At 41.1% G+C, this 27711-nt stretch overlaps 1 protein-coding gene across 7 annotated transcripts in view; it reads left to right on the plus strand.

Annotated features, from left to right (window-relative positions):
• The window catches only part of AFF2 (AF4/FMR2 family member 2), a 465338-nt gene that overhangs the window by 143515 nt on the left and 294112 nt on the right, over positions 1-27711 (plus strand). For 4 of the 7 annotated variants that reach the window (XM_044234979.1, XM_044234981.1, XM_044234983.1 and 1 more), the window contains exons 2-3: positions 3121-3241; positions 13097-13957. In XM_044234979.1, the coding sequence (XP_044090914.1) occupies positions 3121-3241; positions 13097-13957 (982 nt within the window). Of the gene's footprint in view, positions 1-3120; positions 3254-13096; positions 13958-27711 lie in introns of all 7 variants that reach the window. The other 3 variants (XM_044234980.1, XM_044234982.1, XM_044234984.1) reach the window with 1 other exon arrangement.

The raw sequence follows: 27711 nt of genomic DNA on the forward strand, positions 1-27711 counted from the left end.
ACATGGTACATCACATCATTGGGGGACAGCCATATGCTTTTCTCTGGTCCCCATGGGGCAAACAGGTTCAAATGCAACCTGCCTGAATCATAAGAACTTTAACTGAGTAGATAAAGAGGTCTCCATAATTATAAACTGCAGTAGGTATAACAAGAGGCTAAATACATAGCTGTGGTTTTAATTAGCTGGTGCTTCAAATTAGTAATTTTGGTTTCAGTCAGAAATCGGTGATGTTCTGCACTGTGAAAGCCTTATCACTGTGAAGTTCATTCCCCATTACACCTCGCCCTGTGAAGCTTTCAATACAACACCATGCTGAGCAAAGGAGGAAGAAGTTGGAACGATTTGGTTGCCTTCCAAAAGCGGTGATACTCTATGGAGATTCAATTCATTCTTGCCAGAGATAGGAGAATTAACTATTCTTTGGTATAGGTGTTAAAAAACGCAGCAGGCACTTTGCTTGCAACAGATAACACCCATGTGCACACTCAATCTGCTATTCACATTTTGTCTGAAATTTGGTAGCTAATGAACTGATGCAAAATGGAGCCAGGAGCCTCCCTCACAAATCAAACCCAGGTTGAAAGTGCCCAGAGTGCCCTGGCTGCTGGCCGCTCAGTGTTGCACAAGTGGAAATACGTTTCCTTTTCTTCTCCTCATCCTTCTCTTCCTTCAGGGTTTTCACTATATCTTTCCCTCAGAGAAGAAGGAAGGTAGTTTGCACAGCCAAGAGACCAAAGCACCTCAGTTCTCTTCATGGAAGAACTGAATGTGATCTATGGGCCTGTCATTCTTGGCTATCAGATGCACTGAATGAACAGATAGCTAGAAAGCTGACATCTTGCTCACATTTTTCGGAAGCACGAGATTTGGGTTCTTGTTTTTGTGTGAAGAGTCAACTGCTGTGGCAGGCAAAGAAATGAAGTATCTTCCTTTGCAACAGAACTTCCCGGCTCGCCCCCCCACACACTAAATATTGCTTTAACTTGGTGCACCTCCACCCCTGATGCTCCCCCTCTCTTTCTTACATTTGGACACACTGATGATGGGCTTGGGAGATGCACAGCCCATGCATCGTGCTCAAGTCTGATCTCATGCTCCATGTGCATGTTCTGAAGATGTGACTCTGTCTACTTGATCACACCTCAGCCTCCAACACAAAGACACTGTGACCCATGGCAACCATGTGGGGCTCCGATCTCAACTCATGACCAGTGAGGAGAGATGATGCCAGCAAGTGTCACCTCTGTGGATGGTGTCTGAGACTCTGAAGGACAGACTGCCTTCCAGGATCTGGACTTGTCATCTTTCTCCACCAGACGGGGCCCATATGTGGGGTCTGTGCTTGGTGTAGTGCTGTCAATCTCCCTTGTTTTCCCCAGATGGTGATAACATTCATTGAGCCCCCTCATGCCTGGCCTAGCAAGCTCCTCTGTGTCTGGCATTGTTTGTATTGTGAAAGTATAACGTACGTCTGAACATTCTTTAAATGTGGCCACTTTTGAAAATCAGAGGAATGAAGTGTTGTTGATTCAGAAGATAAGGCTATCAAAGTCACTTTGAATCTGTCAGTTCAAGGATTCCTGTGGAGAAAGGGAGTGAGTAAGTGTAAACTCACACTCTATGTATATAAATATCTAGTTAAGCATGGCTATTTCATGCTCTGGGCTCTTATTTTATAAATTAAAAGTTATGATACTCATGAGCAAACTAGAAGACCAAGGGTAGGCACTAAGGTCTGGGATGTATTCAAAACCTGTCGACTCTACTCTTCTATCATTTATCTCTTGTAATTCCTTTAGCTATTATGTTCATTTGCATGCCAATTATCTAATTAAGTCTTAACATGGCAGTATTAACATGGGGAAGGAAAGCAACATTTGTACACCACCTGCTAGGCATTTTACGTATGTTCGTATGATTTAGATTGGCTCCACTTATATGTGTTCACTTCAGATAAGATTTTGATCAAAGGCAGGGGAAGAGAAAACCCAATGGACAAAATAAATCCACCACTTTTTAGACATACAGGTTATGGGGTAATAGATATATTCTTGCCTAATTCTTCATTGGGAAGCATTTCATACTAGAAAACCCCAGGGCCTGGAGTATATCTTAGATATTGTCTGGAAGCTTCTGTACTGATTCTCCAATGGGAAAGCCTGAAACATGAAGAGTCACAGAGCTATACAGCATTTATAAAACATGTGTGCCTTGAGGTCATTCAAGGCTTTTGATACCTTTTTTTTAAAAGATTTTATTTATTCATTTGACAGACAGAGATCACAAGTAGGCAGAAAGGCAGGCTCAAATAGAGAGGAAGGGAAGCAGGCTCCCCGCTGAGCAGAGAGCCCGATGCGGGGCTCGATTCCAGGACCCTGAGATCATAACCTAAGCCGAAAGCAGAGGCTTTAACCCACTGAGTCACCCCGGTGCCCCAAGGCTTTTGATACCTTTTGTTGTTAGCTGTTTGCCATTCAAGCCAGACACTTTCTTTGTGAAGAGTTTCCTAAAGAGGCTGTCAGTCTCCTATGACACAACTATGAGGAGAGAAAAGACACGCCCACCACAAAAAAGGAGTGTGAGCAAATAAGTGGTTCAGTGTTTTGTAGACTTCCAAAAATGCCCGTAAACTCCCCTATGATTTCATTACAACAGGCTAACTTTGGCTGTGGGCTCAGGACAGAATTACAGGTGGCCTGTGACATCTTGGGTAATTCCTTTCCCTTAGGACTTTATGATGTCTGTAAATTCTGAGCCCTAGCCAGTTGGTAACACAAAGCAACTTGAATTCAGCACTTTTTTGCAAGTGCACTGACTTTCAGGGAGCCTCTAATTGCCTGTGGTACTCAAGTAGGGACAAGAGAAGAGGATTCTGGAACACTCACATGGGCATGAGTATGGTTGCTAATAAGCATGTTTCCATGTTCTTCTATATTCCAAAGAGCTGGTCATGATCTTAAACCCCTTGGGAGTCAAGAAAATGTTTCTCCACTCCCCATGCAGTATATCCATTTGGGTAGCCTTGGATTGTATTATTTTTCTTCTTACTGATAACAAGAGAGATCTGAATGACATGACTAATCTTTTTCTTCTTTTGTCTTTTTCTTTTCCTATCAGTCACTATGAACAAGACCGTAGTGCACTTAAAAAAAGGGAGTGGGAGCGGAGGAATCAAGAAGTCCAGCAAGAAGATGATCTCTTTTCTTCAGGCTTTGATCTATTTGGGGAGCCCTACAAGGTAGCTGAATATGTATGTAAATTGTCTTTCTGGAAAATGGTTGCTTGTTAAGTTTTTGAACATACTAATCAACATTTAATCTATTATTAAAGCACCCAAATCATTTCCAGGAGAATATATTTGACAAATAAAATCTATAAACACATTGTATTTGGGGCAACTGCAGCTTTCTGAAGAAGCCTTCAGAGGCAAATTCTGTCCTCGGATTTCAATGGGACTAGTGAGTCTTCCTGCTTTCGAGAAGTTCTGTCTCGCCCAGCACTTCCTACAGCAAGCAGTGCTCCCTTAATGCTTTTCCCCACCTTGGCTATTGGCAAGGCAGCCCCTGAAGACTTCATCAGAAAGTCAATGGCTGTATCTTTCTCCTCCCAATCAGTGCCATCTGTTGCAAGCAAGGCCACTGTTTTCCTTTCCCGTGTTAGGTTGTTAGTAGCTGTGGAGTGGTTTGAGTGCTCTTTGAAAATCCTTGTTCTAGGATGAAGGGAAAAGCTGATCATTTTTTCCTGGTGGTTAATCATCCTGGATGAGGAGATTGCCTCAACCAAGGATGGGGGGGGTGGGCAAGGGGGTAGCATAGCCAGGTGGATTGCCTAGCATAGCCACTAACACTCCTGCTGTTCTGTCTATAATGTCTATAACTACTGATTTCATGATGACTGCCACTTTCTATTCAGGTTGGGGCTTGGGGGAAGAATCTGGTGGAATAGCTGGCAGCTGGTTGGTGTTTATTGAAATTTAGTAGCAGTGTAATTTTCCATTATGAACAAAATGATGTAAGAGTTAAAACAACAATAGAGGGAAATTTCTGAGAGTCATGCTTTTAGAAGGGCACCAATTAGGGGACAATGACTTCTGGGAAAGGAAAGGACAGCATTGGCACAAATACCACTTTGGGGTATAGAGTAAGCTGTTGGGCTCAGTGACCACTGAGAATAGAGTCTTGCTGCCTTGTTCACGATAAGTGAGCATCTCTTGACTGAGACTCAGGTGCCTTCTGAGTTCAGGAAGTCTGACAGAGAGAGTTAGGCTACCTAAATTGCTACTTTCCAATTTGTCAATAATAGTATAATCCTTAAAAAAGCATTTCTCCTATCTCAATTGATTTAATTTACATACTGCCTTTGAACATGTGTATTTTTTTAAAGATTTTATTTATTTATTTGACAGACAGAGAGCGATCACAAGTAGGCAGAGAGGCAATCAGAGAGAGTAAGGGGGAAACAGGCTCCCCGCTGAACAGAGCCCAATGCAGGGCTCGATCCCAGGACCCTGAGATCATAACCTGAGCTGAAGACAGAGGCTTAACCCACTGAGCCACCCAGGCGCCCATGAACATGTGTATTTAAGGATATGATGAGTTTAGTGAACATTTGTTGAAGGCCCACTACATGCTAGTCACATCTTAGACAAATGCACAAAGAGGAGTAAGACATCATGAGCGATGGAAGGCAAGCATGCAGAGCAGCTGCCACAGAGGTAGGCAGGCAAGAGGTTAGTGGAGACTTGGTACCTCATGCTAAGGAGACTGGACACAATTCTGTACATGAAGAGAAGTCACTGCACAGTTTCAAGTAAGGGCATGGCAGGACAGACAAAGCATTTTGAAGATGATGTTGGCAGTGTGGTGAGTTGGTTGGAGGTGAGGCAAACGAGATGGCAGATAAAGAAGATTTTGTAGTTAGCTAAGGGGAATTCATGGCAGAGAGGATTTAAGACAGCAGAGGGACAGTGACATGATGAGATTGGATGTCTGACTGGCTGTGGAAAATGTGAGGAGTAAATGATTCCCATATTTCTGACTTGAGAAGATGGCAGTCTCATTAACGGGTTGTTCAGGAGGAAACAGCATTGATGCTTGCAAAGAAAAAGAAAATTAATTCTGTTTTGAGCACAGTTGGTTTGAGATGCTGGTGGGATATGAAGAGAGGCCTACTGGTAGGCATTGGGTGTAGGGATCTGGAGATAATGAGAGTGCTCAAGAGAGTTAAATGTGAGCAGGGAGGTGGTCATGGAAGCAGTCAGATGACTGAATAAGGAGGACAAAGAGAGAGTCTTGGGGAGGAGCAGCATTTAAGGAGTAAAAGAGGTGGCAACGTAGACATCAGGAAAGGAAACTAAAAAAGAGTGAATGATCACAGAGGTAGGAAGAGAACTAGGAGAATCATTTAATAGAAATCAAAGGGATATAGGGTTTTATGGAGGAGGGATTTGTTAGTTATTTGTGTCTGGGAGGGCAGGAAAGGTCACCACTGGAAAGTGGCTGTTGGATTTGGTAGTTGGGGGGTGGGGGGATCAATGACCTTAGGAAGAGTTGTTCTATTTTGTTGATGGTGGTGCTCATTGTGGGAAGTAAACTGCCTGGGCTCAGGGAGTAAATGGGAAGTGGTAAAACAAAGAAAGACAGTAACTTTTTGTGTGGAGGGAGGAAGAAAGGAAGGTAGGTTAGAACCTGAAGGGAGAAATTTTATGAAAAGAGGCTCCTTTTTTCATAATGGGAAAAATGTGAACATGTTTAGAGATTGATGGGAAAGACCAGATATCAGTTAAAAGGGAGAGGGTAAAGGGACAGGAGGAAAAGGTGATGACAAGTGGAGCAGGGTCCACTTATCCCTTCTTAAGAAAGGAATAACCAGATGAGTTTTATGTCTTAACTTTGGATGAGTTAGAAAAAGGAGGTTTACTCAAAGAGTCATTCTTAAAGTTTGAAGTCTATTCCATGTTCAACGTTATTAATATGATGAGGTGTAGAGCCCTTGGTTTATCCCCTCTTTATAACTTAAATCATGTTGAATTAATGGTCTTGTACCTTTAAGGTAAATGCTATCTCTTATTAAAAAGTTCTGTAATATAGATACATATTTATTTTTAGATGTCAGCAGTGTGTTTTTGAGTAGGCAGTTTTTAAAAAAAAAAACCTGTGATCAACATTGCCAGACATTTTCAGAAGTCATCTGTCTTGCTATGACAAGAGTGCATCAGGTAGAGATGCTAGGAGGGAACATTCATCTAGCTCAGGGCCAGGCCTATTGTGTGATTAGTAGCCTGTTGCCTTTCTGTTTCTCAACAGGTGATAGAGGTTGTGATTCAGTTGAGACTGTATAGGAGAGGAATTGAGCTAACAGTTGGTGACCTAGTGATTCTGTTTCTTTCACCATTGCTTTGATGATCAGCTACCATCTTATACTGTGTCCATGTTCAGGATTCCCTGAGAAATCACTAGAGGGTTTGCTTTCCCTTCCCCCTCCCCCAGATGATGATACTAGAACTGATGTTTCCCTCCATCAGCTCTCTAGACCTGGACTGGTGTGGACACCCTTGGGGTATCTGGACATGCCAGTAGCAGTGGAAGTGTTAGAGCTGGTCCATGGTCCATTGGTAGACCCTTCCTTAGGGTTGTGGTAGGAATAGTTATCAAATTAAAAATCAAAACTCCTGGTGATGGATCAGGACTTTCAGGAAATTTCTTGCCACCCTAAAACCTAAAACATGGCCTATTAAGTTATCCAGTAGTGTTGGTAGTTTGTGAAGTAGCCAATAAGCATCAGTCCCTAAGACCCACTGGCTTTCTCAGCAGTTAGAATAAATGGTGATCTCTCATCATCCTGGCTGATTTCTTTCCTTTCTCTGCTTCACCCCTACCATTCCCAGAATGGAAAGAAGGTTGACCACCCCTACATTCAGTTGGTCAGTGGGGCTCCATGGGGCTGCTTCTATTGTGTGTAACTTTCAAATCTGACTTTGTGTTATGGTGTTGAGAAGGATGCCTTCAAAAGCACTTGAAGAACCTGAAGCTATTTGACGTGTCTAAGCCAGTGTGGAAATACTGGGAAGGCTGAGGAACTGGTGTGTAGCAAGTGGCTGCTATCTGCCAGACACATGCTAGGGCTTTATATGGGCCTGTTTAGTCCTTCCAACAACTGGAGTACTCGTTTTCCTCGTGTGGCCCACAAGGAATCTGAGACTCAGAGGGGAGAAGTGTCTTCTCTACAGCTTATATCTGTGCCAGCAGTGAGTCTAGAACCCAGTTATGTGGTTCATTACCTGTAACAGGAAGCTGCTGATCTTTCCACAGGGGGTGAGAAGACCTGATAAGCTTACCTAGCTCCTGTGTGACTTTGGTGAAGAAAGTTTATTTCTCTGACTTATAGTTTCCTCCTCTCTGAAGTGAATAATAATACCTGATATGAAGTAATCCCTGATAATAATAATAAGCAACAACCACAACTGACATTGTATAGCTCTTTCCACTCTATGAGAATGAGGAAAGTGAGTCACAGAGAGATTAAGTGGCTTATCCAAGGTCATTTTTATTGGGGAGGTAGAAGCCAGACTGAGATCAGAGCTGCTCTCCTGACTCATGTTGTTGTTGTAAGGATCAAATCAAATGAACCGGGGACCTTGCTTTGAAATCTGGAAAGTGCTATACAAGTTCAGCATGTTAATGTTATTATAATTAAAGAAAGAAGTAGCAACTTACAGCTTAGAGAGATTAACTATAAAAATATTACAATTAGGAAAAAAGGAATTACTAAATCATATACATTAGCCACAATGAAATAAAGGGGGAAAATGAGCCTCAAAACTTAAATTATTTTGCTACTTTTTATTAAAAGAAATACTATAGTACAATTGCCTCCTAGTACATTAATTTTCAATGAACCTCTACTACTGATTTGTAGATAGCATTAGAAGCAAACTGAGGCAACTTTGCATTTCTTAGAATAATGAGAGGCAAAAAGCTTCAATATGAAGGAGTGCTGTTAGTCATGGGCCACAAACCAGACATATAATTTATGCCTGAAAATACTTGGAAAATTCATTTCCTTGATGATGGAGAAATTGTGATTATTTAGAAAATAAGAACTTCAGAGGTTACCTTTAAGAATCAACCAATCATCTAGAATGGGAACTAAAGAACTGGCCAGTGGAAAGAAGCCTATAATTGAATGAAATGGCCAACTTTCATTTTTGCCATTTTTATAATGTCCAATCAAAACTGCCAAGAATACCTTGCTCCTTAATAGGAGTACTAAGAATCCAGAGAGTGCAAAAGAACATTCAGTGCAAATCAAGTCTCTGTGGTCTGTAGTCATCCCCATTGCGTAGGGACGTAGAAATGTGTTTCAGGCCCCACTGGGTTTTTTATCCAGTGGCTCTCCTATCTACATCTAGAGTAATTAAAAAAACTGGTTGACAGTTACCCAGCACTGGTGGTGGAAAGGCAGAGAGGTGAATCAGGTGACCTGGACTGTCCTGCTAATTATTATTTGGAGATTGTTAAATGGTGGACTTTTTGAGGCTATGTGTCTGTGTGTCCTCTGTGCCTAACCCTTCTCATGACTGTTTTGAATTTACCAGTATGTGTCTTAAGCATGGCCATGGTAATTCCTACTTGGAGCCACAGAACGTCTGTTTTGCAAAGCATATGGATCTTCCTTCAATCAGAAACTCAGGAAGTGTCGCCAGTGAACTCAACCTTGAACTGTCTGCTTCGCAGTTCTGATCACAAGTCCCTCTGAGACTGTTGCTCTGTGAGGAAGCTAGTCTAAGGGAGTTGACACCCTTTCGTTCCTCCAAGGTATCCCAGCTCTGGCCCTGTGTCGTCTGTGCACAGGAAAACCCCACACCTGGAGCTCTTAGTTTAGCCCCCCAACTCCACATAGAGATATGCCTTCACTGAGTTAGACTTTAATGCAGTGCTCTTTTTTAGTCATCATAAGAATAAGCCACATGAAGAACATCTTTGCATCTTCTGTGAAGTTGGTGCTAAAAAATTTGTTTTCTTGTTAAAAGGTTTCTTTTAAAAGGTTTATTTATTTGAGAGAGCAAGAGAGAGAGAGAGAGAGAGTAGGGGGAGGAGCAGAAGAAGGGACAGAGTGAGAGGGAGACAATCTCAAGGAGACTTCACACTGAGCGAGGAGCCCGACACAGGCCTCGAGCTCATGACCCATGAGATCATGACCTGAGTCAAAATCAAAAGACAGATGCTTAATTGACTGTGCCACCCAGTTACCCCATGTTCAAAGGTTCTTATAACTGAACCAATGAGAAGAATTCTTTTTTACATTTTAGTATCTGGCAACCATTTGTCTTATTTAATAAAATAAGATATGCTTCCTTTCATCAGACAAACAGAATTCAGTAAGCTGTGAGTTTTTCTTTTTTGCCTTAGCTACCAGGAAGTTCAAAGTTCAATTTAATGTTCAATCATAGTAACCAAGTCAGCCTGACTTTTGACTTTCTATTTGTTTATTTACTCCAAGCTATTGCAAAGCCTTTATTTTGATATAGGTAGGATATGACTTATAATTGGATTCAATTTGTGTCAGCAACAATTTTTTGAGTACCTGATATGCACCTGACCTGGTGCTCAGTCCTGAACTGAGGTGAATGAAAGGTGGTCTCTGACCTTTAAGAGTTCATAGTTTTTCTTTTATTTATTTTTATTTTTTTTCCAATTTACTTATTTTCAGAAAAACATTATTCATTATTTTTTCACCACACCCAGTGCTCCATGCAAGCCGTGCCCTCTATAATACCCACCACCTGGTACCCCAACCTCCCAACCCCCCGCCACTTCAAACCCCTCAGATTGTTTTTCAGAGTCCAAGAGTTTATAGTTTTATGCAGAAAAAGAAATCATTGCTATAGTAAACCCTACATGATGGGAGGTTGATTTTCTAGACCTATTCAGAGAACTTTAGTTTAATTCTAATTTTGTTTAAGTAGACATAATTTTAGACATTGGCCGGTTTATAAGTTCTAATTTTAAACATATTTTAAAACCTAGAGATGGGGAAAAAAACCTCAGCATGCATTGGAAAGCCAAATCATTATAACAGTAGAAGTAAATGAAGAGATATTCAAACTTAACCAAGGTTCTCTCCATTGAAGAAAAGATAAGCACATCCCTTTTATTTACTGTTGAACAGGAACAGGAATGTGACTAGCTTGCTTGCAAGCAAATGAGTCTTAAGATTCTTGAGTCTTGATTATGTTGACCTGGAGAGAGTGAATTACTTTTCAAGAATCTGAGGTATTGTCCTGATCTCTCTGACATCTCAAGGCAAGGTTCTGATGCTATAGAGCTTAGTTTCAATGGAAGTTCAATGAGCTTTCAATAAAAGTCCAGTAAACTCCCAAAGAAATTTCAGTCAGTTGAACTTGGAGCTTTCGGCTAGCTAAGGCAAAAAGAGAAAAGTTCTTATAGAATTCTTTTTGTGTGAAGGAAGGAAGCAACATCCAAATTCATTAAATGAGGCAGTGTAAAACAAAGGCATTTAACATGAGAAACAACATGGTGTTGTCTCCCCCTTTGCTGGGTCAGATCCTTGAAGATAGCCAGGTATTGGTGTTTGTTAAGCCATCATGTGACCCAAGAGGTAAACTGTTTGAGGGGCCAAAGCAACTCTGTAAGTACTTAAAGCTTGCACTAAATCCTTTTTTTATAAAAGATTTTATTTGACAGAGAGAGAGGGATCACAATTAGGCAGAGTAGCAGGCAGAGGGAGAGGGAGAAGGAAGCTCCTCCCTGAGCAGAGAGCCCAACGTGGGTCTCTGTCCCAGGACTCTGTGATTATGACCCAAACTGAAGGCAGACGCTTAATGACTGAGCCACCCAGGTTCCCCTGGAGCTTGCATTAAATTCTTACTGGGCCCTCAGCATTATAAAATCTCTTTGTTTTGAATTAAGGGACTGAATAAGAGGGAGACTGGGTTTGGCTGCTACCCAAATTGTTGGTCATGCACCATTTATCAAAGGAGACCACTCTATCCAGAGTGCATTCTGGTCTTGGCTGAAGAGTAATTTGTGCCATTAAAATGGACAAACCTAGGGATTTTCAGGGAATAGAAGTGATCTCTACCTGTCTCTATCTATTAAATAGGCCTTTCAAATGTACTTCTGAAAATGGAGCAATTATTCAGCTGAGGTTTATATGGAATGTTAATTGTTTAATCACTGCTTTAGCACTAAGGTTGCATGTGATGCAATATCGGATGTTCTTGTGGATAAGAAAACTGAAACAGACATTTATTGGATTTCCAAATTCCCCACCCCCAACAGGACCCTCGTAGCAAATATTGAGTGTACTTTTTTGTAATCTCTGGAATCCTATTTCCCTCACAGCCCTTATTTCTTTGGAAATGTCTTTTATGATTTCACACATGCTATGAGTTGGATACTGCTTACAATATATGGAGATCATGTTAACAAGGCCAAGGTCACCAGTTTGATTCCCTCTCTGGTTGCTCCTTCTTGGTATCCTTTGCCGGCTCCTCTTCTTCTCTCGGTCGCTTAAAGGTTAATGTTCCCCAGGGTTCCTCCTGAGCTTGATCTTCTCATTCTGTATTTTCTTTCTCTGGGTGATTTCATCCATTTCCAACACTTCATCCTTCATTCATCTGCACACTTCCATCTTCACATACAGAGAACAGCACACAGCCAGACAGCCTAGGTCTAGACTGAGATCCTAGCCTTGGATAGGTACACTCCCCACCGATGTCAGCAGCTTGGGCTGGGTTAAGGGCATGTAAGAGTTCTGAGAAGTTAAACATCTATCTTCAGTGGATGCGGTGTCATTGGGGAAGTTGTCACCCCTTCCTGCAAATGGAGGGCATGCCTATGGTCCCAGAGACCTAGAGGCTACATAGGGTGGGTGTCTTACCCATACAGTCCTGTTACCACATGTCTCCATGGAAGCCAGTAACCTTGTCTCACTGCAACATTTTGGGCTAGAGTAGTACAGCCTAAGCACAAAGAAGTCCTTTGCCCTTCTGAATCCAACAGCTTGTTTTGAGAACACCTTTGGCAGGTACAGGCTATAATAATAAAAAGTCACTTTTAAAGATGAACAGCTGAGCTTTATCAAAGTCATTTCTTCTAAGTATATAGGTATCTACCATTTTCTAGTTATGAAAGCTGTGCTTTATGTATTACAGAAACCCATGCAGCAACTTAATTATTGGAAGAACAAGCACAGCCATTTTTAACAAGCTTAGTATTTCCTATGGGGGATGATATAGCCGGGTCTGTTGATTGTCCATAGAATGATTTAGTTGCCAACATCACTTTGGAAATCTGGCTTTGTTTTCATTTACGTAAGCAATAGCTTAAAATTCTTGAATAAATTTTTCTGAATCATTGAAAAAACACAGGAGAGCTTGAGTCAGTGCTGATGAACAATTGCACCACTTCAAAGTAAATAAGTATGAGTCATCAATACGTAAACACAGTTGCCCCAGAATATGTGGGCAGACACTAGTAATTTATAGAGTCCTTTGATTAAAAAGAATTAGATTCACTTTAGTCATGTTAGCTCAATTAGATGTTGAGCTTTTCTAAACCAATATATTCATGATTGCACAATTTCACTGACTTCCTGATCCAATGGGCTAAGCCTTTTTCATGGTATAATGTGGCATAAAGGGCTGACATGTCAAGAACAAATATATGTTGAACATTCCATTACAATTCCAGTGATCACTAAGCTGAAGTTGTTCATCACAATATGGAATGTAACCATTCAGCTTATCTGACCTAAAATAAGTTACATTGCTAATAAAATTTATAAGTGACATAATTTAAAACTTTCTCCCAATGAACATATTTAAGGACAGGCCAGGGAGCATACAGACATTAAGCACACAGCTCATTCCAAGAGGCTCTTGCAATAGTGTTACTGATTTTTTTTTTCTTACATAGCACATGGAAAGTATGAAATTATATAGCAGCATGAGAATTTTAAAGCACCCTATATGCTAGTCTACTTAGGACATCTGTTTGAAACATTAACATTAGGAAACACAAACCTATTCATTCTCTCTCCTCCCACCCCCATCTTTTTGTTATTTTAGACAAACAAAGGGGATGCACTTGCCAACCGAGTCCAGAACACGCTGGGAAACTATGATGAAATGAAGGATTTGCTAACTAACCATTCTAATCAGAATCATCTAGTGGGGATCCCAAAGAATTCTGTGCCCCAGACTCCCATCAACAAAAATGAACCGAGCTTTTTCCCAGAACAAAAGAACCGAATGCTCCCATCTCACCAGGATAGCACTCATCCCTCAGCACCAATGCCTCCACCTTCCGTCGTGATACTGAATTCCACTCTCATACACAGCAACAGGAAATCAAAATCTGACTGGTCACGTGATAGTCATAACGCTAACATTGTCCCAGCCAACCAGGCCAGTGGTCAGCCAAACAAGCTGCCGCCGTCTACACAGGACCAACCCCTAGCCCGACTGGAAGACTTCTTTGTCTACCCAGCTGAACAACCCCAGGTTGGAGCCACTGAAGAGTCAAACGTGTCTGCAAAGGAAGACAGTAGTCTCAAGTCCAGTGCAGGGGATACATTCAAAGAAATCTTTCAGTCCATCTCATCAGAAGAATCTGAATTTACAGTGCAAGCTCCTGGGTCTCCCCTAGTTGCCTCCTCTTTGTTAGCTCCCAGCAGTGGCCTTTCAGTTCAGAACTTTCCACCAGGGCTTTACTGCAAAACAAACATGGGGCAGCAAAAGCCAACTGCATATGTCAGACCCATGGATGGCCAGGATCAGGCACCAGACGTCCCTCCAACACTGAAACCTTCCATTGAATTTGAGAACAGCTTTGGGAATCTGTCATTTGGATCACTCTTGGACGGAAAACCCAGTGCAGCCAGTTCAAAGCCTAAACTGCCAAAGTTCACGATTCTCCAAACAAGTGAAGTAAGTAATTTTTAAAGTTTTGTTTTTGTTTGTTTGTTTCTTTCCCCTACCCCCCCTTTTTTTTAGTTCACTGCTCTAACTTCTATGGTCAAGTATTGACAAGCAGCTCTTATTTACCTTCTTGAGCCAGAAATGAGACTCTTCAAGGTCAGTCTATGTCCCAATCTTCTGTTGCTTGTGACTTGAGTGATTACCATTCTGCAAATACAGTTAAATCTCCATAATGTGGAATGGCCAAATACAAGGTCAGTCTGAGTGAGTGAAAAGTTGCACTTACAAAAGAGTTTCAGAGAGCACACTTGCAGTTATATGTACAAATTAATAACACTGGATATTGTAATCAGTTGTAAGCAGTGTGAGGTCCACGAAAAGATTGGGAGTCACCATAGGCCTTCACTAGCAAATAGCATTTCATAAGCATAAAACGCAGAAGCTCCTTAAGGTACAAGAATGTAAAAGTGTGATTTGCTGGCATCAGAAGTGAAGGCATTCTTTAAGAATCTTGGTTTCTTGAGTGTTATGAGGCCATTCCTTGGCAAGATCCTAATGTTATCTTCCATGTCCCTCAGTCTTCCCTTCTGCACCACTGTCTTCCACATGTACCTCCATAGCCCTCTTACACTACCTTGATCCCTTCTGTCAAAGCCAAAGGCACTGTGCTCAACCACAATCCCCCTGGGTTTAGAATGATTAAATGTCCTACCCATCTCTGGAATCATTGCCTTATAAAAGAAAAGTTGGAGGGACCCAAGCCTCTCCCAAAGGAATGAATCACTAATGATTGGATCCCAGGCCTTGTGGCTTCTGGGTGGGGGACATGTACTGGGTGCCCCTCAGATGCCACCATGTAAGCGGCTGCCTACAGTACCTCCAGCACTTGATTGGAAGAAGCTACTTCTTTTAGATTGGATTCCTGTTACTGGTGCCTGAAGGCTTGAAAAGATGTAGAGGAAGAAAGTAGTTTGAAATTTTTGCTCAATAGGAGGCCCAGACAGTCAATGTGAATTGTCGCAGATTCCAAGTTAGTGGGGTCTGAATTAGAGAAGTCTGACCATGTGCACCTCTGGCTCTTGCGCCATTATTCATTACTCGTATTCAGCACACGCGGTGATTGCAGAGGACAATGGGACCGTGAAGTGGGAAGGAGGAGTGGGGCTGTGGATTATATTTTTGGAATGCATGCTTTTCATATTGTTTCAACCCTGAGGCGGTTTTGCTTCTTGTATCATCATTCATCAAGTCTTATCAAGCTTCCTCCTAAGTATCTCTCCAGCCTGTCACCTCTTTACCCTCCCTGCCTTCAGAGTCCCCATGGGCCCCTGTGACTGCCCCTTCTCACTGCTCTCCTTCCCTCTGGTCTCACCTCTCTTCCAAACCATCCTCCATCTGGGCTGACTTGATGGGCACATCCAGCCATGTCACTCCCTGCTTTCGATTCTTTTGTACCTTCTCATTGCTTCCAGGACAAGGTCCAGATTTCTTAGTTCCACATACAAAGCTCTTCACTCTGACTCCATGCTCCTTCTCTGACTTCCCATTTTACCATGTCTTTACATGCAGACAAAGTCTCAGCATCGTGGAGCTACCTGTGGTTCCCTGTCATGTCATGCGTTATCACACTTCCTTGCTTTTGTGCCTGCCATTCTCTCAGCCTAAAATGTCTTTCCCTACCCTCCCTTGTCTTCTGGTGAAATCCTGTTCCTTCTTCAAATCTGCTTGATTGTTCTTTCTCTGTGAAAGCTTCCTTGACTCCACAGGCTTACTGTAGCCTGCTTCCTCTGGGCTCCTCTAACACTTTACGTACACCTTGACTAGCACTTTACTTCATGTACTGTAGTCACTCATTTCATGTGTCTATCTCCTCTATTAGACTGTGAACTCCTGGAAAGCAAGGGTCGTCTCCTTCCTCTCTGTATCCCGAGCGCCTAACAAATGCCTGGCACATAGTAGATACTTAATAAATGTTTGTTGAATGAATGAATTTCAGAAATGGTTACTCAAGTACATTTTCTAAGCTATGGCATTAATCAACTAACACAAACCAAGGGAAGCAAATACTAGAAAATCCATCATCAGTTTTATCTCTTGAATGGTACCCTGTCTGCCTATGTCTTACTCTGCTCTGCTACTACACAGTTGTTTGGAAATCCTCATCCTAATTTCTAGGGGATGACTTCATATGGAATCATAATGCTTAAAATCCAAACAGAAGCCTGCCTCAAGAGAGGAGTATAATGAGAGGCTTCTTGTCCCTTTGCTTGCCCTGCTATCTATGGCAGTGCCATCACTCAGGGCTGGTCTGGGAATGGCACTGGCACATCAAGAGGTCCATCAGCTTGTGTCCATACCTCATTAGCCAAGTGACAGGTCACAGACCCAGTGAGATTCACTCCATTATAATCCTCTCTCTTGTACATTCACAACATGGCTGACCCAGACTCAGAAATGACTTCATGCTTTTTTTTCCCCCTCAGTGCTTTGGCACACCAATGAGAGGGGCATTTCCAAAGAGAGTCTGAGCTGTCTTCAGCTCTGGAGATGATGATCCGAGGAGCTGCTATGTGCACTCAGCCTTTGGTGATGGTACAAATAGATTTTGGTAGAGCCTTGTATGAAAAATGGGTGAGGTCCAATAAAGTGATGATGAGAGATCAGTGGAGAAGATACCTATTTTAAAACCTAGGTCTCAAGGAAGGATTTGTAAAAGGGGTGAGACAGAGGCTTAGGGCCCTAAAGTCAGGAGGACATACTGGCTAAAAGAGTAGTGGGAAAACTGAGGATAGGACAAAAGAAAAGAGGTCCAACAGCCTGCCCGGGAGCTTACAAGGGTGTAAATTCAAACATGGGCATAAATATAGACAGGGTGGAACATTATGGAGCTTTGTACCTAATAGAGTTTATGTGGCTGAAACTCCGACAAGTCTGAAAATTCACCTTATCAAATCTGGATGCACTTTTCAAAAGCACTCAGCATGAGAATTCAGCCCTAGTCTTTGGTGCCAAGAGGTTCAGTCATTGGGATCTGGGTCTCCAGTCAAAGTAGCCATCATTGATGAGTGGTAGCATTATTCCTTGGAGTTACTGCTAAAAGGGTTTGTCCAGAGAGCAGTCACAGGGTCCCTGTGAGTATTCCCCACTCTGTCCCTGGATCTAGGAAAAGAGGTTGTTCCATGTATTAGTGAAGTGCTTTTGGGAGCACAGGGGCAAAGTGGGGTGGGTGGGGGTTTGAACAGCAGAAAACACAGCATTCTATAATATACAAATAAACAGATAGGAATATACTTGTGAGTTGAGGGACAAAAACTATTACTGAAATGGAATGAGCCTGTGTGTGTGTACGTTTGCTTGTGTGTCTATGGTCGTGTATACAGTGGGGAAATTTTAATTTCAGTCCATCCTTGAAATAGTCCCTTGGCTCTTAGGATTTCTCTATCAATGATAAGGATTCTAGGAGTCTAAGCAACTTTATTGCAAAAGGTCAGCATTTCAATTGAAGCATGATTTTGGAACAAAATAATTTGTTTAAAGACTCAGTTTTACAGAATTTACTAACATTCCAGGCAACTCCCCATCCCCAACCCACCAAAAAAGACTGATATGTTCTGCAGTTGAACTTAGGAGAATTTTCTGGGAACTGCATCTGAAAACAGTAAAAGATTGATATACATCAAATGGAAACTGGGGTAGCTTGCAGATGGTATTTTATTAGGAAATGAATTTGCTAATAAATGCAGATTTATATGTGATTTCGTGATATATGTTTTTGCTTACGTTTCTCATTAGGATAAAATGTTTTGGTGTGGCTAGCTTTGCATTTGGGTGCAATTCATCAGTAGCCTGGTTTGAGAAGTAAATAATTGCATGGAAATGAAAGGATTGATGACAGGTAGTATTTCCATCCTAGGTCAATAATCTTTCATAAGTACAGTACTAATGTGTAGAATGCTATCACCATAAAGGATTATTTGCCTTACAAGCTGCTCTTGGCTGTGACCTAAGGTTATTCCAAGGCTCTGAACACCTCAACATTAGGAGGCTCTTAGAAGAGTTTAATGGAACTGATACGAATGATGGGATCTGGCTTTAACTGATTTTAGTGACTGGCTTTGTCAACCAGCTAAAAAGTTATGGCCCACATTTGTGACTGTGCCTGTTTTGGTTTGTATCCTATGCAGTGAACACCATGGGTATAATTAGCTTTATTTATTATGAGGTAGATAGGAAGCTCAAGTCCCTTGCGTGAGAACTGCAGAGAATGCTGGGAACTTAGCATTTGTGTGCTGAGTATACCCAGGCAGCTCCTTCAAAGAATGGTGGATCACCAGCTGCTGTGTGCAACCGGGATGATCATTTTCCATTTGATGTACCTCATGAGTTTATTTAATTTTTTGGCTCATTCTTACAGAAGTGAACTAGTATCCAGTCCGAAGCTAGGACAGGTCTTATTCTCACCGCAAAATGAATGAATATACCTCTGGAAGTCCTCCCCCTTTGAGGGTGCCCCAGAGGCCTTGACCTTAGCACATATTTCCTCTGAGAAGGGAAGGCCGGGAATGCAGATAGATCATGGAGCCTTGTGTTGTTTGCGATGGTGAGGTCAGAGGTGCTGCATGATTAGTAAGGGTGTCTTGCTCTGGAGACATCAGCTTTTCCTCTCCATGCTTTCCCAAGGCTCTTTATGGTTCTCAGCCATGTTTTCCTTCCTTGGTGCCCCCACTCCGCACTGTCCCCTGCCCTCCATTTGCTCATCAGCACTAGGCCAACTGAGGTCTAGAGCTCAGCTTGGGCTTAGGAAAGATCTTGAAGATCCCCAGTTATGTTTTGTTTTGGGTTTTTTTTTTCCTTCTCATTTCCTCAAGTTCTGTTCTGTAGCATCTGTATTTTCTTTTCTAAGGCTGTATGTGAGTGATTCTTGCCCTTGGCATTCTGGAACAATATCTGCTATTTCTTGGTGTTCTGTGATTTTAAATCCCTTGTCACTTTGAGCATTCTTTTGGTTGGAAAGAAGCCAAAAGATTGACTTATTTTTATTCCACAAGGAAAAACTAAAACCCTTTAATTCCTACACCATGCAAATTTTAGTCCTCTTTATAAATCACACATTTTAAAACATCACTATGTATTCATCATTTCGGTGCATCTTTAGAAGAGAGCTGAAAACCAATTTTATGTGAAGAAGCACATGCTATAGTAGCAAACAGGGTTTAGATGAGGTCCTACTGAGCTGTGGTTTCCAAATCTGGCCTTTACTTGCTCTGTGAACTTGAGAGTGATTTTGGCTCTTGTTTCGTGGGGACTTCACACTAGCTCACAAATGTGGTTTCTTCCAGGGTGAGCTAATCCTTTGTGATGGGCCTTTGTGATGGGCCCAAACCTGCCTTGTTTGTGAAGTCATCCCCTTGTCATCCAGACCCCACCAGGATTCTGGGGACAGCGTGGAGGGATGTGATCTCTGTCTGCACCATCCCCTTACTGTCATCCCTCAGAACAGCTGGGGAAATTTTAAGACTAGATAACTAAGGGGAAACTAGAATTGGATCCTCTTTGGGGATTGGATACTAGTTCGGCCCAGATTCAACTCATTTTTTTTTTTTAAAAAGATAAACAGTTATCTGCTATACTTCACTGGAAAACACCAAGCTGTGAACTCAGGAAATAGCCTGCTAATCCCTTTGTCGCCACCCACTCACATCATGAAAGATGGAGAACTTCTATTTTCACATTAATTTTCAGAAAATATTTTGACAGATTCAGCATGCAGTAAAGTGATAAGCTTTTGTTACGTGTGTTCCAAATCATCCTGTTATCACTGGATATATCGATTAGCTTAGTACATTCTGAGCCAGTCATAAAAACAGGCTGCTCACATTCTGTGTTAAAGAATAAGAAAAATTGGCAAGTAGATAACCATATTGATTCAACCCAAATAGTGAATGCAAAGGGCTTTAGAGAGGAGTTATAAACTCATTATGGCTCTTGTAAGTCTCTTTAGTATTTTTTTAATTGATGTGAAAACAAATAATCTTTAATTAACTATCTTTTTAAGAAGTACCATGCTTTGATTACCAAATGGAGTTTATAATATAAGTGACTATAATAAAAACCTCTCCCTTTTCTACTTTATAATTTACAAATGCTTTCACATACATCATCTTATTTTCCCCCACCTGTATTGAGATGTGATTGACAAGTAATAATTGTGTATGTTTGAGGTATTCAAGATGTTTTGATATACATGAAAATTGTGAAATCATTTCTATGATCAAACAAATTAACATATCCATCACCTCATATAGCTGCTGTTTTTGGAGTATGTGGTGAGAACACTTAAGTTTTACTCTCTTTGCCAATTTCAAGTATACAATACAGTATTGCTAACCATAGTCACCATGCTGTACTATAGATCTCTAGAACTTAGTTATCTTGTGTAACTGGAACTTTGTACTGCTTGACCAACATCTTCCCCTTTTCCCCTCCCTGTAGCCATCTTATTTGGATACTATTCTAAGAGAGTCCAGGATTATCATTATTCCCTTTTCATAGATCAGAAGTGTAGTCTGAGAGAGACTTAGAGTTTTTTGTATAAAGTCACACAGCGAGCAAGGGACTCTCCAGGGACTAGAAGCCAGGTCTTCGGTGCCATTTCCTTGATGGCATTTGGTGCCCAGGATGCTACTGTATATGTATGGGTTAATTTTCTCAAAGTAGCTTCTCTGCTGGCACGTAAGGGGCAAGAGAATAACGGGCTGAATCTAGCTTAAGCTGAAATTCTCTTGCTGGATTCATATTTCAAAAGTCTGAGGCCAAGCATACCAAAAGAGCAATTTTTCTTGTGGTATTACAGGTTACAGTCATGTGTTTTTCATTTGCAAATATGGTGAGAAGTAGTGTTTTTGCAATATTCCTAAATGAGTAACATATGACACAACTTGTTAGAGGATCTTTTCTTGGTTCATAAATTTTCTGAGTTTTTGCCTATTTGGTAAGATGACTTTAGCAGAGCGCTCAGACAGCATAGCTCAAATTTGGATTTCTGGGACTGAAACTCAACCACTGTGGAACTAAACCTGACATGTGAATGAGAGGTCAGTAAAAAGCAGGCATGAACATGATTGCTGTAGAAGGTACAGTAAGACTTCTCTCAAGTGTTTGACTACCCTCCCCCACCCGCACCAAGTAGACTGATGGAAAAAGTTTATAGATCATCAAATTGCAAGAGTAGTTAACAAAGGACAGACAGGATCCCTGGCTTGTATTTGTAGGTACTAAGAGGGTGAGTCTCCCTGGATGTCTGCCTAAGAATGCAGGTTATCCATGGATGCCTGCGCAGAAAGTCACTGTGAGCTTAAGCGAGCTATATAGCTCTGAAAGGTCTTTGAAAAATGTATAAGACTCTGGAAATGGATGATATATTAGCTTTCTGTAGATGCCCTAACAAAGTATCATAAACTGGATGGCTTAAAATAACAGAAGTATGTTCTCTCATGGTTATGGAGGCTAGAGATCCACAAAGGTGAAGGCAGAGCTGAACTGCCTCCACTTGCTCTACAGGCAAATCTTTCCTTGCCTCTTCTAGCTTCCAGGTGACCCTTGGCTTATAGCAGCATCACTACCATCACTGTCTTTCCAATCACCCATCTTCTCCTTTGTAGGTCTCTCTGTGTCCTCTCCTCTTCTCCACTTCTTATAAAGACATGGGTCATCAGATTTAGGGCCCACTCAATATCCAAGACAATTTCATGTCTGCAAAGACCAGATTTCCAAACAGCCACACTCTGAGGTTCTGGGTAGACATGAGTTTTGGGGGCCACTACTCAACCCACTATGAGAGGGGTCATTCCTTCCCTTCCCAGACCAGGAATAGAGGGAGGCCAGGCAGTGTTCATTGTGAAAAACCCAAGCTGGTACAGCGGAAGCTGAGAACTACCCCATCTCAGAAACCACTTCAGGTTCGGAGCCTAGTTCTCTAAGCTCTTCACCTTGACTGTGCCTATTAGTGAGATCATTTTTGTGGATAAATGATTAAAGTACAACTGTGGAAAAGTGATTTTTAAAAATATTTTAGAATAGTAAGAATAAAGGTGTATTTTTTTTTCTGATTAAGTAATAGAGAAGAAAGAATTTGTCAATGCAATGGACTCAATTATGAAGGAGAGCTTAGGTGGTCAGGCTTATTCTGTGAAATAAATATTTTCCATTGTGTGGGCCATCCAGCCAGTGGCAGGTACTCCACTCTGCCACTGTCATGTGAGAACAGCCAGAGGTGGTACCTGAATGAATGGGCATGGTTGTGTGCCAGTAAACTTACATTTGAATACCAAAACTCCAATACCATGTATTCCCATGGGTCGTGAGATGTTCTTTTGATTTCTTTCAGCCATCTTGGAGCCATACATTAGCTTATGAGCCATACAAAACCAAGCAGTGGGCTGGATCAACTTAGAGAACATAGTATGCTGACCCCTGGACCAGATCTAGACAAAGCCTCAGAAAGTAAGATACATTTGGTATCCTTTGTGTGTCATCAACAGGAAGATGGCTTTGAGCAGAGAAGGGAGAAAGGTCGGCCCTTCAGCAGGTAGAGGGCAGGATCCTAGAGACAGGAGAGATGTCAGTAGTCAAGGTAGAGCTGGCCCCTGGAGTAGAGGCTTCCTTAGGTCTTATACAGGTGGATAAGAAGGCTCTGCATGCAGAATCAGAAATACCTTTCACACTACACTTCATTCAGGAGGGTTCTTTTTCCTTGGTAACTCATGAGGTGATGATGATTTGTCTTTTGCTGTCTTAGAATGGGAGTGCCTGTGTTTCTGGGGCACTGAAGTATGGATTTGACTTGGGTGTGGGGTTATAGGGTTGTTTTTTTGTTTTTGTTTTGTTTTGTTTTAGATCCCAGGAAAAGCAAGTCATCCTGCAGTCTGAGACTTTGTCTTCAGTGGGACAAAAGGACCAATGTTCTGTGGCAGTCTGCATGGGCTCTTTGGGGCTGATATGTGGGGGTGGGGCATTTGTACACATATTTCCCAGGGAGGCCTGAGAAGCCAGTGGACTTCTAGGGTAGTATCTAGGCTCTGAAGAGCTGCTTGGAGAAAGGATCTGTCTCCTCCAGGCTTTAAAGATGAAATGAAATTGAGCTAAGGCTTCAAAAAATTAATATATGTGGGTTGATGGCAAGAAGGGGGAGAGATCTTAGCCAGATCAAACGAACTGAAATAAAGCCTTAGAAGTTGGTGGAGTTTCAAGGGCCATGCTCCTGTGATGGAGGGATGCCACAATAGCTCTCTGCTTGAAGTATGTACCGTAGAAGAATTCTTACATCTGTGTCATAATTTTATTAATGAGGTCGGGGGTGGCCAAGGCAGCTGCCATCTTGTACAGTCTCGGGAGTCACCATTCACATAGATTACACAGGTGAACAATGACTCCTGAAGCTGCTTTTAAGGAAATGGTGCTGGCTTTAGAGCAAACCTGCTGTTGGACCTCCCTTTGCCTGTCAGCATCTAATTCAGGCAAATTTACCAATGAAGCTGGCCTCCTCTGGGATACCCAGAAATGCCCTCCCAGGGACCCACTAAAGATGCAGACCAGGATGCTTATGCTGAGTAGGGTCTCACCAAGCATACCCACACAGAGTCTCTCTGCAGCTCTGCTTGATTTTCTTGAACAAATGTGAACTTCAGATCTTCAGGATGATGAATAAATCTAACATCCTCCCAGGCAAGATTAATGGGTAAAGAGGATCCATGTTAGAGAATTCAATTTGAATCCACAATCCACCTATTATAAATCTCAAAGGAAATGGTCTTGTTGGATATGTGAGCACATTTGGCTCAAGAAGGACATTAAAAAAAAAGTGTAATATTTTGAGTTGTTCACATTGAGTCTGATATTATGAACTGTGATATGTTAAATCTGAAAATATTGTCATCTACATCATTGGAAAGGTCTGTTAAAATATCTATAAGATATTTTATTTTATGTTTGTTTTATTCATTCAATGATTCGACAGACTTTTATTGAGTACCCATTGTGTGCTGGGTGCTATGCCAGGACCTTGAAGGCCGAGATGGTGAAGACATGTTGCCTGATCTTAAGAAGTTTAAGTCAGGGGGATATGGACACAAAAACAGAAAAATCACAGTGAAATATAATAGATGGTTGTTGAGTATTCTTTGGGAGTGGAGAGAATGGTTAAGACTGTCTGAAGTGCTCAGGAAAGCCTTTTCAAGAAGGTTGAAACTGGTGTGCTGGCTCTTGAAGCATGATTGGAAGTTGTCTTGGTGAAGTGGTGGTAAGAACATTTCCTACAATGTCAGCCTACATCAGGCTGTAAATGGGACTGGCGATTCCTGAGAGGCAAAATAATCCACTCTGTTTGGGGAGTTTGGGTAGAAGATTGGTTGGGAGGATTGGGGTCTTAGTGTCAGCCCTAGGTTTTGAAGAGCCTTTTAATGCTCTAAGCATGGCAGATGGTGTTTTAGATAAGTTATGCCAGAGGAGGTATTGGCCAGGATTGCAGGAAGGGAGTAGCAGGCATGATAGGGCTGGTGAGATTTTAGGCAGAAAAGAGCACTGAGCAAGCTATTAAAATGTTCCAGGCCAGAAATGCCAGAAATTTGAATTAGGGCCATTTTGTTGATTTTTAAGGTTGATTTGATGAGATTCAGGGATCAGTTAGATGGATCATTGAGAGAAAGCTGGCAGAGAGGTTCTAAAATGACTTTGAGGTTTCTAGCTTGGGCAGTCAGTGGATAGGGACACCATGACCCAAGATTCTTTATTTTGATACCCAAATCCTCACAAAGCAAGTAAGTTTCTTCTATCTCTTTTATTGTTATGTTGTCATGATATTATAGGCTTTGAATGTCATGATATTTGATTAATGTTTGCACAGTGCTTTTTGTGCAAGTCTTTGTACAAAAAATCATGATTATTTTCTCATGCTTTAATGATCTATTATCTATAAATGACTTTTTTAAAAAATTTTATTTGTTTGACAGACAGATTACAAGTAGTCTGTGCAAGTAGGCAGGCAGAGATAGAGAGAGGAGGAAGCAGGCTCCCTACTGAGCAGGGAGCCCAATGCGGGGCTCAATCCCAGGACCCTGGGACTGTGACCTGAGCCGAAGTTAGAGGCTTTAACCCACTGAGCCATCCAGGTGCCCCTATAAATGACTTTTTTGGTTCTTCACTTAAAAATTAATATCTTATCTCAGAAAAATGCTAGTACTTCGGGGAACATGGGAAACTATGCTGAATACTTTCATAGAAATCACAGAATTGAAAGTGACAATTTTCTGTAAGTCATGGAGTATATGAAATACCACATTGTTTTGTATGCTATAATTTTTGAAAATTAAATGAACAAATTTCATTGAATTTCTCTTGTAATGATAACTGTGGACTCTGCTATGATTTTTCCTGATTTTTTCCCTTTAGACTCACGCTGTCTCCACAGGGAATGTGCTTACAAGAGAGTGTTGGTGTAACTTTCCACTCAACACTATCCTCCTCCCAGCCATGATAAAATCTTCAGGAAGAAATTACATCCTTTGACTTTGGTGGAGCTGAAGTACGGTTATTGCAACTGGCTATTTAGATAAATTGTTACCTTAGAAACTGTTAAGCTTTGCTTCCTTACCTTTATTTGGTGGACATGGTCATTGCCTTTTCAGTTAAGGTCATGAATTTCTGGTGGAAGCAAGAGAAAGGAGCAGAATTGTGTTTACAACATGTTTGTGCTCCATGGTTACCAGGATTGAAATGTGTTTTTCAAATATAGGAAAAGATCATAATGTATTTACTATATTTTACTTATCTACTCTTCTTCTGTCCTCAACTGTTTTACCTTCTCTCTGTAACTCCTACTTATTTCCTTATTTGGAAATTCTACTATACTCAGACTTCAGGAGCTGAGAGCCTCATTTTTTGGCAGTGGCAAACATAGAAGCCAGGTGGGAAAAGTTCTCATCAAAGGCCTCACTGTATCCAGTTACAGGGCTGAGCCTTGAACTCTAGACTCATAGCTCTGGACATTAAGTTAAAGGAAAAAGTCGTCTGTAGCCTAAAGAGCAATGGTATGGTTTCTAGAATTAGAGAACCTTCATGATGGAAGAACTCTGCAAAGCCAACCAGTTCCACTGGTTTCAAAGAGATGCATCAGTCTGCTATTAGGCTTCAAGTTCCTTGCTCAAGAATAGGCAAGTCCTTGTAAGCCATTAGTGAAACCTTCATCGAAGAGTAATTGCACCAAAAATAATCACGTGCAACATGGAACTTGGCCAGTCTCCACTATTCAAAGATACAGATTAAAGTTCCTTCATAGGGTGTTGCAGCAAATATATTACTATGTGAAAAAAATAACATCTAGTTTCTGTATTTTGACTTATGAAGGAAAAAGCATCCCTACCACATAAATATGTTCTTTTTACCTTCTGGGAGGAAAAGAAAGGAAATTGCAATTACAGTGTGTTATTGAATCTTCTTGGAATTTGCCTGTAGAGTTTGGGAAGTTTGAAAGATTGAAGGCCAATGCCTTCTACACACACACACACACACACACACACACACACATACACACACATATACACACAAAAAAACCAAAACCAAAACCAAAACCAAAACAAAACAAATACTCTCCATTTGCTTCAGCACTGTTTAGCCCTTAAATAGAGTTAGTCCTAATCCTATTCAAAATGTCCATGTGTTCTTTATTAAAGCTTTGAGACAGCAAAATGTATAATGAGTTGGGAAGAAATTACCAATGAAATGTAACACTTAGTTTGTGGATTTTAATTGCAACATAATTTATTATGTGATTTCTATAGATAGACATAAATATATTTCTTTTCAAATGGTTATATAACAATATAACACATAAAAGCCATATAATAAAATAAGCAAAAATTATACTTCGTCACTGCTGGGAAAAGATTACTATAATTTTTTTAGTGGCAATCTGATAGTAAAGTCAAAGTGGCATGGGGAAAAAAAGATTTTACTAACAGAAGCTTAAAAATAGTGTCTTCATACGTCAAGAGGATATAGTACTTAGAGTTAGAAATAATAGTGTTGTGAGTCCTGTTTTGAATATGCCATTAGGCATTTTTGTCTTTGCAGTCCTATTTAATCTGTACAGCATTATTTATTCCAATAATTAGTGTTAACTTTCTTGGCAGTAGGCAATATAATTACCTTTAAAATTTAAATGGGATAAAAATGCCTTGAGAACATGGTTTAGGAAAACTCTCAATATTTATTTTCAATTGCCTCTTTAATTATTCATTTATGTAGTATTTAGAAAAAAATCTTGGAAACTGGGAGGCCACTGACAGAATGACATCCCAGATATATGGCTTCATTTCCTCAGTTGGTTGAGTAACATCCAGGACAGCTGAGACCTTAGTCACGCCAAATTGAAGTGTCCCTACCTGTGTACCTTGCTGATCTAAATACCCTTCATTTAGATCAGCCCATGCTGCTTTTTCTTATGCTGTTTAGTTCTCCTTAGAAAAAGTCTCTATCATCATCCCTGTCCCCCTCCCTTTCCAGGTATGTAAAATCGCAAGGTTGTAGCTTTCTGAATTATAAGCTTTGAACTCTCCATTCCCCAGGCAAGGAGGCACTTACTTTAGTTTATTTGAAGCCTCTTAGTGCCATTTATGTGACTCTTGATTTCAAATATAAATATGAAAGCAATTATTTTCTCAACTATATAAGTTAATTAGAAAGTACTTTTTAAGCTTAATAAACCCTAT

This window comes from Neovison vison, chromosome X (assembly GCF_020171115.1).
Source record: "Neovison vison isolate M4711 chromosome X, ASM_NN_V1, whole genome shotgun sequence".
Lineage (NCBI taxonomy): Eukaryota > Metazoa > Chordata > Mammalia > Carnivora > Mustelidae > Neogale > Neogale vison.